Here is a 12,609-nt window from a genome sequence, read left to right on the forward strand (position 1 = left end):
GAGGAAAGGGATTTAGGAGTCACTATTTCAAGTGACTTGAAGGCAGGAAAGCAATGCAACAAAGCAATGAGGAAGGCTAGTCAGATGCTTGTTTGCATAGGGAGAGGAATCAGTAGCAGGAAAAAAGAAGTGATAATGCCACTGTATAGGTCATTGGTGCGGCCCCATCTGGAATACTGTGTCCAGTTCTGGAGACCATATCTCCAGAAGGATATAAATACATTAGAGAGTGTACAAAGAAGGGCAACTAAAATGGTGCATGGTCTACATCATACAACTTACCTGGAAAGGCTGAAAGATCTTAACATGTATAGTTTGGAGGAGAGAAGGGAAAGCGGGGACATAATAGAAACTTTCAAATATATCAAGGGTCTTAAAGTTCAGGAGGGAAACATTCTTCAAAGAAAGAGAAGTATTAGAACTCGAGGACATACACGGAGACTGGAGGGGGGGCGGTTCAGAGGAAATTTAAGGAAAAATTACTTCACAGAAAGGGTAGTGGATAAGTGGAATAGCCTCCCACCAGAGGTGGTAGAGACTAAGACTGTAGAGCAATTTAAACATGCTTGGGATAGGCATATGAATAGCCTTACAAAGAATTAAGGTTCAAAAAGGGTTGAAACTGCCTAAAGGATTAAAAAAAAAAGAAAAAAAAAAAAAAAAAAAAGGGGCAGACTAGATGCGCCAAGTGGTTCTTATCTGCCGTCAAATTCTATGTTTCTATGTTACGCAGGGACCGGACGCCAAACTTTTTTATATTCAGATTTTTGCAACTATAAATGCCGGAATCGGATTAGAAAAGGACACAGCTCCTCGGTTTATTTTACAAAATAGAACAAATGAACACAGTAAAAACATTTAACGTTAATAAAATAAACTGGTAAACTTCTCGCTATAAATTAAATGCACAGCAATAATCATGGCTGTGCAGGCGCAGGACAGACCGGCACTAGAGGAAGATACACCGCCATGGCTTCACCGTCGGGGCACAGATTGCTCTAAGACGCGCTACTGTGCGAGGGAAAATAAAATAAGAACACAATAGGACTTTTTTTTGGTTTTGGCGGGGCCGATCTCATATTGGATCAATGCCCTAAGAGTCGCCAACATCATTAAAGGTACTGACCAACCAATAAAAAGGTGGTATTGGTCCGTACTGAGTGGATAATCATTGGTTCACCATGTCACCACAAACTTTATCCAACATGAACGGAACTCTTGTAGACTATATATGTAACCACGTTTAGGCATCAGAACATCTGTATTTTCCTCATTTTAAAATCGGGAAACACCAACTCTACGGTAATCTGTAGCAAGAATGGTAAATATTCCACAGATATGTCCTCATACATCCGTGCTAAACAGACTTTGAAGTCACGCCATGTCATGGAGGGACGCTGTAGCGCTGAGCATCTTTTTGTAGGGGGGGGGGGGGGGGGGTTCCCCGCAAAAATGAGTCTTAGACACAAAGTAATGTAATAGGACGCACAAGCAGCTTCTGCCGAAAAGTATATGCGGCGTGCCTATATTGTGTGTGTAATTGAGGCTCTATCTACATCCAAAACGCCACGTTGCAGAGCATTTAGTACGCAAATACAGTCGCAGTCTCACACAGGTTATAGGCATGCTGCATATCATTGTAATCAGAAGCTGCTTTTGCGTCCTATTACATTACTTTGCGTCTAAGATGCAGTTCCGAAAAAAAGAAAAATAAATAAATAAATAAATAAAATAAAAAAAAGGAGAAAATAAAAAAAAGAAGACACTCACCGCTACAGAGTCGCGCGGCACTCACGCGTTGTGTGTAATGCAATTTGTATCGCACGGAGCAAAGATGTAAGAGGACACATCGGTATATACACAATCTATCCTAGAACCAAAACATACTAGCCAGTAATTGCATTAGGGAGTAAAATAGCCTAAAAATAAAATAAATCACAGCCATACCGAGAATTAAGGGAGGATTTGGGCTGTACTGTGGTGCATGGCAGATGTACTGAAGTCCTGCACAGCATCATCATAACCAAACGCCTTCGTGCCAACCATGGTCAGTTTATGCAGTAACAGAGATCATCGCAGTGTTATGTCCATTCCGTGGCAGGGAATAAAACGCTGCAAAGTGCATCCAGCCACGTGGAGGTTATTCCGGGTTGCCGGTTTTGGCTGCATTCTCCAAGATTTTTCTCTTCCACTCCTCATAGTCTCTCTCCTTGGTGGCCGGCTCGGAGCACGCTTGTTTACGGGGGACCTCATCCTCCTCGGATTCTGTAACAGCCGGTGTCAGAAACAAGGTACACGGGATTACTTCTGTGTTATTACTACATGCGTCACATAACCGCCCTGCTGTAAATTGGGGGTAAGTTTACCAGGTAACAAAAACCACCCTATGTCAGTAGTGGTAAGGGTGACCGTATGACCAGAGTGTGTGCAAATACGCACACATCTATATAATAAAACGGACTGCTGATTGAAATAGTGTCATCCGCTTTGCACACAAGAATACTGTACACATAACATACACCGTGCACGTACGTGCCGAAACATCTATATAAAATCAGCAACGGTCTGACCCGTCTCAGATACGTGCAGTGGGAGCCAGGGTGCGCCGCTGGGAAGAACTTCTGTGATTAAAGGCCCATACACACTTGCCGATAAAATGAGAGACGTCGCTCATTTCCCCCTCCCTGAGCGACGTCGCTCATTTTAATCGGCAAGTGTGTATGCCGCCAGCGACGACCAGCAGTGGCCTAGCAGGTTGGCAACGATCGTCGCTGTCGCCAGTGCATGCATGCAGGGCTGGCGGAGGCGTGACGTCACTGAGCGATATGAGCGGTCATATCGCTCAGTGTGTACAGTCGGCCGCCGACCGGCCCGGGAGGGGAAACATTAGACGACATCGCTCACAGAGCGACATCGTCTAATGTGTACGGACCTTTAAGTGTCATTTATTTGTTATTACATTTCTGTTTGTTATACATGCAAAATAAAGCACAAACAGTCCCTTTCATCAGTCCTCCCTTAAGGTGCGTACACAAGGTGAGATTCAGGCTAACTCCGATTCTCACTGTGCGGTAGGGACTGGGTCGGTATCGCAAGCATATAATGACTGCGCTTGCGATACCGGCTTTGTCCGATTTTAGCCAAGTGTCAATTTTGACTCTTTTCTACGAGATAGTCAAAACTGACTTTCCTGCACAGTCTATCTAGGCATGCGATACTGACTGCGCATCGGCATCGCATTGGGATCGCAAGGTGACTTTCCCTACGATTTGGACTATATATGTGATCTGGGTGTTTACATGCCTGTAACTTGGGGATATTACCACATATGGAAAACGTCACCTCTATCAGACCGCTCCCCCACGTGTAAATTAGAACAGCCGCAACAATGGTGCAATAGTGTGGGACAGTCCTTGTAGTTACGCCAATGCCACAGACTAGGTTAAATATAGGCATCATTCTCTCCTGACTCTTCCAAGGTTTTGGCTTTTCACAAAAAGAAGTAAATAAATAAAAATAAACTCACCAGGCTCCTGATCTACACATTCCAGCAGCGTCTTCTGCCTTTTCCGCGGCTGCTGTGTGACGGTTGCAGCTTCCTCTGGATAGCAGGAGAGAGTTATTGTTAGACTAGACGGAACTCTGCTCATCACAGCAAACAGGACACATGACTCCCACCAACCCCCAGGAGATCACTTACTGGCTATGGGCCTAATTCAGAGAAGGACGCAGTACACGCAGCCGTGACTCTAGATGCAGCCGCTGCAACTCTAGACGCAGCAGCTGTGTGTAAATATGCTAACACTGCAGGTGGCTTCTCGCAAGCTTCTGTGATCTGCTGCTGCATCCAAGGACACAGCGTAGGACCACTTGCAAAAGCATCGGCCATCTGCACTCTCTGGTCACGCAGGATGGTCGGTGTTTTCCCTCTGCTGGGGCTAGGAAATCTGCACCGAGAGACGCAGACCCTGGCCAAGGTACACCCACAAAACTCCGGTCCATGACTCCAAAACGTGACAATCATGCTGCGGCTTGAGGGAACTGCAAAACATAACACAAGACGCCTTCTGCACTTGCGCAGAACAGGTCCTGCGTATGTGCAGTCCACCCGCCATTGGAGTAGTACATAAACCATCAGGGTTGGCATACTGCTCTGAACCAGGCACTGCCTTAAAGAGACTGATAAATGGAAAGCGAGACACGGGAGGGACTCACGGCAGATCTGCGCGCCAATCTTCTCCAACTGAAGGCACAGACGCTCAAAGATCCCTTTCTTCACACCAGATGTCGCCAGAAACTTTGTCTTCTCCACTTTCACTTTCAGGCACCTAGAACATAATTCATGGTTACATCAAAGGTGACCATGTTACTTAGTACTCACGGGGAAGGTAATTACTCGCTCACTGGGCACTGGGTCAGAATGCCCACCCCATCTCACTGCTCAGCCCATTACTCTGTTGAGCTCTGCTGTTGGCTCCATCTGGATCAGAGACCGGAGCAGTGATATATATGGAGCCCACGCAAACCAGAACTAAAAGTAGGACTCCCCTCTCGCCCCCAAAAAGTATAAAAGATATGTATACAGTATTCTATAGATCCCCAAATATTATCAAGTCCCCTTTTTGTCCAAACATTGGCACTGAGATCTCAGCTAATGACTGGGCTGCCAGGGGTAGGGTACGATGAACCCTGAATAAGAAAGAGTTTGCAGTTTGTACAATGAGTACTTGGCAGAAGCCGTGTTGTGTACCTGCATGCTGCGTACAGGGAGGCGGCGATAAACAAAGGTTTGGATAAATCCAGGTCTTCCTGCTGGGCCTGGGTGAGGCTGGACTCATACCTAAGGATGAAAAGTAAGTACATCAAGATATAGAATTGGACACCATCATTTCTGCTTCAGACCACAGATTTCTCTTAGGACAAAGGCTCCAAAACTATCAACTTGGTATTTTGACGCTTACAGAAGCCTAAGGAGCAGGGCCCTCATTCCGAGTTGATCGCTCGCTTGCTACTTTTAGCAGCAGTGCAAACGCATAGTCGCCGCCCACGGGGGAGTGTATTTTCGCTTTGCAAGTGTGCGAACGCATGTGCAGCCGAGCTGTGCAGAAACATTTTGTGCAGTTTCAGAGTAGGTCTGGACTTAGTCAGCCGCTGCGATCACTTCAGTCTTTTTGGTCCCGGAATTGACGTCAGACACCCGCCCTGCAAACGCTTGGACACGCCTGCGTTTTCCCTACCACTCCCAGAAAACGGTCAGTTGCCACCCACAAACGCCCTCTTCCCGTCAATCTCTTTGCGATCGCCCGTGCGAATGTATTCTTCGTTAAATCCATCGCTCAGCAACGTTCCGCTGTGTACCCGTACGACGCGCCTGCGCATTGCGGTGCATACGCAGTACAGACCCGATCGCTGCGCTGCGAAAAACAGCAGCGATCGATCCACTCGGAATGACCCCCAAGGTGACGAGGGATAGCTGGCAATCTATTGCAAGAGGGCCGGTCACTAACACAGTAGAGGGTAAGTCTGTGCGATAACCCCATATTCACGAGAAAGCAGCCTATTCATTCTGTAGGAACCAGTAACGACACGGAGGTGCGAGGCACTTTTTACCTCATGCCTGAAGTAATGTCGGCCTAATGTACCGATACGATCCTAAGAGTACTGTTCTAGTTACGTAGCCGGGTGATACAGCGCATACTGACCTGTTCAGGATTCTGGACGCTGTGTTCACTGCCTCCAGGCAGCCATGTTGTACTGCCAGGTCCCTGAGGCCCAACTTAGAATCCACTCCCAGCAAGCACTCAAATGACTTCAGACAGCTGTGATACACTTTCTTATTCAGTCCCGACAGCCGGACCAGATAATCCTGCAAAGCAGAACAGCCGCACATTGTATAGAGCAGGATAGGTAACAAATGCTATAGGTAATGGACCAGTGGAGAAGTTACCCATAGCAACCATTAAACTTCGAGATAATATTGCTGATTGGTTGCTACAGGCAACTTCTTTCTATTCATTGCTTTATAATCAACCCCATAGTGCCCAGCGGTCAGAGATAAGTGGAAGAAATACCTAAGATTGAATGGCATGTGAAAACACATGACCGTCATATATACTGTATATTTTAGTGACTTGCACAGCTCCAGCCTTTGCCGTCAGGGATATATCATCTGCAGATCTCATCCCTTACATCCCACCCCTGGCAGCAGAAGCGTTTAGAGGGACAGGAGTAGGGGGCAGACTTTTACAGAAATATGGAAGTGTGTAATAAGCAATGTCCGACTTATCATATACACTGACATTAAGGAATAGTGAAAGCTGTACAGTTTACCGTATATTACAAGTTGAGTATCCCATATCCAAAATGCTTGGGACCAGAGGTATTTTGGAATAATTGCATACCATAATGAGAGATCATGACGATAGGACCCAAGTCTAAGCACAGAATGCATTTATGGTTCATATACACCTTATATACACTGCCTAAAGGTAATTTAATACAATATTTTTACTTATTTTGTGTATTAAACAAGGTTTGAGTACATTGAGCCATCAGAAAACAAAGGTTTCACTATCTCAGTCTCACTCAAAAAATTCTGTATTTCGGAATATTCCGTATTTTGGAATATTTGGATATGGAATATTCAACCTGTATAATCGTTTTTGCTCAAGACTACTTTCACTTTAACGTTTAATAGGCTAATTTATCAGAGCAGTGCAAACAAGATATACATGCTAGCCCAGAGGTCCCCAGACTCCGACATTACAGTCCAGGTTTTAAGGATATCCATGCTTCAGCACAGGTGACTTAATCAGTACCTCAGTTAATTTGATTTAACCATCTGGACTCAAGCAGGGATATCCTGTAATGGCAGAGTCTGGGAAACGCATAGTACAAGGCGACATCGGACCGGTTGCAATTATGTAATATTGCGCATTTCCTTGGTGGAGCATTACACTGCCAGAGGCACTTAGCTGACCTGACCTTGTCAACAGGTTGATTCAGTGAGGCGGCTGCAAGCTGGAGACACATGACGGCGTTACTGGTGGCGGTGGTCAGGGCGGAGAGTCCGCTGCACTTCATCTGGGACAGGCGCAGGAACTCCTCGGCTTTCCTAGAACCGCAGCAGACATCACATGACTAGAGATAACCAGAGCACCCCTCAATGAGCTCACAAATAACATATTATACAGCATCATCTATAGACAATGCACAGAACCAATGATAGAGGCTGCCATACTACAGGTATGTGCACACCTGTACTCCTCTATAGGGATGGCCAGCACTGCAGCGGCTCAGTTGGGGGCAGGACTTAGCGGATAATGGGCCAATAAGGCGGAGTGATGCACTATGCTCCCTGCGGCAGAAGTTAAAAAAAAATCCCACGCTCTGCCATCTATGTCATACAGTATGTGGCTATTGACAGATATTCCTACACCACTTATGCAGCTATAGATACAGTAGTTATGAGCCTATGGGGGGGATGCAGGTAGCTGTTTTTTTGCCTAGCTGAAAAAACCCTGAACTAATTCGACCCACCGTATTCATTTGCGGGTAATTTCGCCCGTTTTTGAATACAATTTTGCACATGCCGTTTCACCTTTGTTTTGTAGGCGAATCAGCATTGGCGAAAATGGCCCCAAAAACCATCAAAAACCGCTTGCAGATTCATCAAAACACGTGGATCAGGAGTGAAATCGTCAATCCACATGTTTTTCGCCAGTGCCGGCATTTTTTCACCTAGGCGAGAATCCGGCCCTACTATTGCATATCTCCATTTGCCCTAAAAATAGTGAAAAAGCCGCCCCCCCCCTCCTCTATATCGGTCATAAAATACAATGCGCAGCTAATCCTCATGCATCCCTGAGCAGAACATGCATGCACAGGAGCTAGATGCAGGCCAAGCTTCTAGAGCTGATCGGATACCCCTGACCCGGGCTGGACTGAGGACATTTAGGGGTAAATTCAGAGTTTTTAAATAAATAAGGAGGGGGGGGGGGATTTACCCCTCATTTACCCCATGGCAATACCATGCTGCGCTGCATGTGGTGCAGGGATAATCAGGTGTGCAGGGTAACTCTGGAGCTGTCCAGTATGTGCTTTGTGGGCTGCCTGCAAGACAAATAAATAACTGACCCCCTCCCCCCCTTCCATTACAACAGAGTGTGCCCAGGTCTAAAGTCACTTTTATTGCCCCCCCAACTCAGTCTCCCTCCCCCTACCCTGCAGCATGCAGGCAGGAGTCTGCTGAGCCCCATCACACTATACAGCAGCTCAGTAACTGGGCTGCACCACAAGAGGTTCTGCAGCATCTCCGGCAGCCGCTGCGACTCTCCAGCTACACTACTGCGAGGCCTCCCGGCACCTACCCCAGGACCCGGCCGGAGGTAATCCCCAGCTTCGGTGCCAGCCGCCTCAATGTCTCGGCCTCCATGATGCAGGTCTGCAGCAGCAACAGCAGCTGCCAGGAGAAGAGGGAACTCGCGGCAAAAACGCACGGCTGTCGCAGATTGGTCGCTGCGGCAATCTCCTCCTCCTCCCACGCGCGCTGCGATTGGAGGACCAGGGGGAAAGCTGCGTGGGATAGGGAGTGGGGTGGTGTGGGGCCTTCCTGTCACACACACAGTGACAGGAGTACAGTGCTGTGTCCACTCAGAGCCTCCCATTGATCCTACTCCTCAGCATCTGCTTCTCCCACTTCTTCTCCATATCCTGAGGGGAATTTTTTCACATTTGCAGATTTTTTTTTATGGGGGTAAAAATGTCTAAATTCCTCCTAAATTTCCCTGACACAATTCATGGCTGAAACATAGCGGCGCGACACATACGAAGCACGACAGCGAACACGCTTAGGTAAAGAAAAGAAAAATAAAGTTGAAATAAGTAACTTCATAGACCCTCCAAAATGCGCGGCTCCTGGACTCCCCTCTACACGGTACACTGATTGGGGTTCCAGGTCATGTTACGGAAAAAAACGACACCAAAAACAGTTCAAAAATCCACGTCAACCTTTTCATGTGTCGACCTGTCCTGCGTCGGCCATTTTCACGTGTTAACTAATTGTCCACGTCAACCATGCCATTGTCGCCCAATAGCGGTCGACCTAATGCCTGTCGCCAGTTACATGGTCGACCATTCATACCAGGGTAGCAGGCACTTTTGTGCAAATCTGGCATTCAGCCGACCGGGCAACGGGAACGAGATGGGGTGACGGTGTTTAAACACCGCAGCAATGGCAATTTGCATCCTTTGCCCAGAATTGAATTCCCCCCATAGATTACGGAACACCTTTCTCATCAATTAACCACTTGCCTGGCATCCACAACAGGCAGCGCTTCTTCAGACCTGGTCGCACGGGATGCCACCAGTCAGATAGAGAGTGTTAGCAGCGGCAGGGAAGGGAAACTTCCCTCCGCTGCTGCTCGCAGAGGGACCGGACCCCCCCCCCCCCTCCCCCAGTCACTGCTGATCGGTCAGTACGGCAGAACCCCCCACCCAGCGGCTGCAGACGATGGCAGCCGCTGGGAAAGGGTAAAACAACCCCCCCAAGCCACCCCCTGTGTACCTGGCAGCTGTCTTGTGGGTAAAAAGTAACGTTACGATGTTACCGATGTTATTGATCTTCTCAATCGATGTTTGAGAAATAAATAAAAAAAGATTTATTTTTTATTTTTTTATTAAAATCGTTTTGGATAGTGTAGTTAGATCAATGTTCTTCACCTAATTCACTAATAAAAAACCCTACAATTTCGGAGCTGTTTTTGGGAAAAAAAATTGTCAGTTAAGTGGTTAACTAGTTTGACACAGGTGACGACAATCCTAAACCAAGGGTGGCTACACACAGCGATGATGGGCATTTGTTCCAACATCGGCCATTGCAGCGATGTTAATGAAGAACGGAACAATCGTGTTCCGTCCTTCATTGGCATAAACAAGGAGGCTAGCGATATTGCTAGGTTTGATGTGCTGCACGGACCAGCGACAGTCCCTAGCGACCAGCAGGTGCACACAAACACGCGTACACACTGAGCCATGTAGGCGATATGTCGTTATGTACCCGGCTTTAGGGGGAAGTCCAGGAACAGAGCATCTTTTACCTGAGAGACGGGGTCATGTTGGAGGGTTTGACTTTTACCCAAGGCCCGCGTTCAGCCTCCTCCGTTCGGGCCCCTTCATCTCTGCCGGCAGTGCTGTAGAGTCTGAGCACTAGAGGGCTCAGACTTTACTGCACATGCGCAGATCACCGGGAAAATAGCACAGCGGCCATTTTCCCAGTGATTTCTCTACTGCGCATGTGCAGAACGCCGTGAAAATGGCCGCTGCACCATTTTCACTGTGATTTGCTACTGCCGTCGGCGCAGGACTCCGGAGGGTGAGTATTCCCCAAAAAATTGGTTGCACTGTGTGCAGTGGGGGCCCCCTGGACTTGGGCCCGTGTACACTGCACACACTGCGCCCATTATAAATACGCCAGTGATCACAGTCTATAAGTGCAATATTTATATAAAAAGTCCTGCCGGGACTGCACACTCCAAGTTCTGTCCTGGTGGAAAAGAGAAAGAGGGTCTGCACCTGCATACGGGGCCTGCACCTGCATACGGGGCCTGCACCTGCATACGGGGCCTGCACGGCCGTCTTCTGGAACCTCCAGATGTGCACACTGCTGCTCTTACAGCTGCCCGGGGCAACCTCGGGGGTGTGTAATAATTCCCGACATTGGTGGCTCCGCCTCTCTGCATGCGCTTGGGGCGTGGCTGGCACAGGGCGTAATAAAGACCTGTTACGACGCTGGCTGCAGACACTCCTCCTGGTGTATATGCATCAGAACGGATGTAATCAGCCAGTGGAATGGAATGGCCAATCAGCGGTCCCATATTGAGCTTATGGATCAATAAAGTGTTTAAAGGACTGTATTGAATATAGGGAATAATTGGTTAAAAAATATCGATTTTTCCGAGATCAATACTATTTTGACACATGCTCTGTTGGGGTGGATAAGGGAAGATTGCGTATGTGCATTTAAATGAACAGCTGACGCCAGTGGTGCAAGTAGAAATTTTTTCTTAGTGGTACTGATAGTAAAAATGGGCGTGGTCACATTATGCCACACACCGTAATGCCCCTTACACATTATGCCACACACTGTAATGCCCATTACACATTATGCCACACACCGTAATGCCCATTACACATTATGCCACACACCGTAATGCCCATTACACATTATGCCACACACCGTAATGCCCATACCACATTATACCACACACCGTAATGCCCATTACACATTATACCACACACCGTAATGCTTATTACACATTATACCACGCACTGTAATGCTTATTACACATTATACCACACACCGTAATGCCCCTTACACATTATACCACACACCGTAATGCCCATTACACATTATACCACACACCGTAATGCCCCTTACACATTATGCCACACACTGTAATGCCCATTACACATTATGCCACACACCGTAATGCCCATTACACATTATGCCACACACCGTAATGCCCATTACACATTATGCCACACACCGTAATGCCCATACCACATTATGCCACACACCGTAATGCCCATTACACATTATGCCACACACCGTAATGCCCATTACACATTATGCCACACACCGTAATGCCCATACCACATTATACCACACACCGTAATGCCCATTACACATTATACCACACACCGTAATGCTTATTACACATTATACCACGCACCGTAATGCTTATTACACATTATACCACACACCATAATGCCCCTTACACATTATACCACACACCGTAATGCCCATTACACATTATACCACACACCGTAATGCCCATTACACATTATACCACACACCGTAATGCCCCTTACACATTATGCCACACACTGTAATGCCCATTACACATTATGCCACACACCGTAATGCCCATTACACATTATGCCACACACCGTAATGCCCATTACACATTATGCCACACACCGTAATGCCCATACCACATTATACCACACACCGTAATGCCCATTACACATTATACCACACACCATAATGCTTATTACACATTATACCACGCACCGTAATGCTTATTACACATTATACCACACACCATAATGCCCCTTACACATTATACCACACACCGTAATGCCCATACCACATTATACCACACACCGTAATGCCCATACCACATTATACCACACACCGTAATGCCCATACCACATTATACCACACACCGTAATGCCCATTACACATTATACCACGCACCGTAATGCCCATTACACATTATACCACACACAGTAATGCCCATTACACATTATACCACACACCGTAATGCTTATTACACATTATACCACGCACCGTAATGCTTATTACACATTATACCACACACCATAATGCCCCTTACACATTATACCACACACCGTAATGCCCATTACACATTATACCACACACCGTAATGCTTATTACACATTATACCACACACCATAATGCCCCTTACACATTATGCCACACACCGTAATGCCCATTACACATTATGCCGCAACCTGCGCATGCGCGAGTCTGGAATGACAAGGGGCGGGGCCTGCACCGCAACGTCATGAGGCGGATGTCCCTTT

General features: G+C 47.1%; 1 protein-coding gene across 3 annotated transcripts; it reads right to left on the reverse strand.

The window, feature by feature from the left end:
• Positions 1-788: 788 nt before the first annotated feature.
• ORC6 (origin recognition complex subunit 6) lies at positions 789-12,582 on the reverse strand. 3 transcript variants are annotated; one of them, XM_063946023.1, is made up of 7 exons: positions 12,508-12,582; positions 6,985-7,114; positions 5,703-5,866; positions 4,751-4,840; positions 4,216-4,328; positions 3,527-3,601; positions 789-2,265 (listed from the first exon to the last, which is right to left on the reverse strand). In XM_063946023.1, exons 2-7 carry the CDS (start codon positions 7,081-7,083, stop codon positions 2,141-2,143), a joined length of 666 nt encoding a protein of 221 aa, XP_063802093.1. In that variant the 5' UTR covers positions 7,084-7,114; positions 12,508-12,582; the 3' UTR covers positions 789-2,140. The 3 variants fall into 3 exon arrangements, with proteins under 3 accessions (XP_063802093.1, XP_063802091.1, XP_063802092.1); XM_063946021.1 differs by lacking the exon at positions 12,508-12,582 and adding an exon at positions 10,573-10,889; XM_063946022.1 differs by lacking the exon at positions 12,508-12,582 and adding an exon at positions 8,370-8,633.
• Positions 12,583-12,609: the final 27 nt, after the last annotated feature.

The sequence above is a fragment of the Pseudophryne corroboree genome, chromosome 11 (assembly GCF_028390025.1).
Source record: "Pseudophryne corroboree isolate aPseCor3 chromosome 11, aPseCor3.hap2, whole genome shotgun sequence".
In the NCBI taxonomy this organism is placed as follows: Eukaryota; Metazoa; Chordata; class Amphibia; order Anura; family Myobatrachidae; genus Pseudophryne; species Pseudophryne corroboree.

Bases quoted from the DNA above. Each gene is read 5' to 3' on its own strand.
- ORC6 (XM_063946021.1), bottom strand. From the start codon at position 10,874: ATGGGACCGCTGATTGGCCATTCCATTCCACTGGCTGATTACATCCGT. The intron at 7,115-10,572 runs GTGCAGACCCTC...CTGCGGTTCTAG, and splicing joins GGTGCAGGCCCCGTATGCAG to GAAAGCCGAGGAGTTCCTGC. The intron at 4,841-5,702 runs GTCAGTATGCGC...TTTCATCCTTAG, and splicing joins GCGTCCAGAATCCTGAACAG to GTATGAGTCCAGCCTCACCC.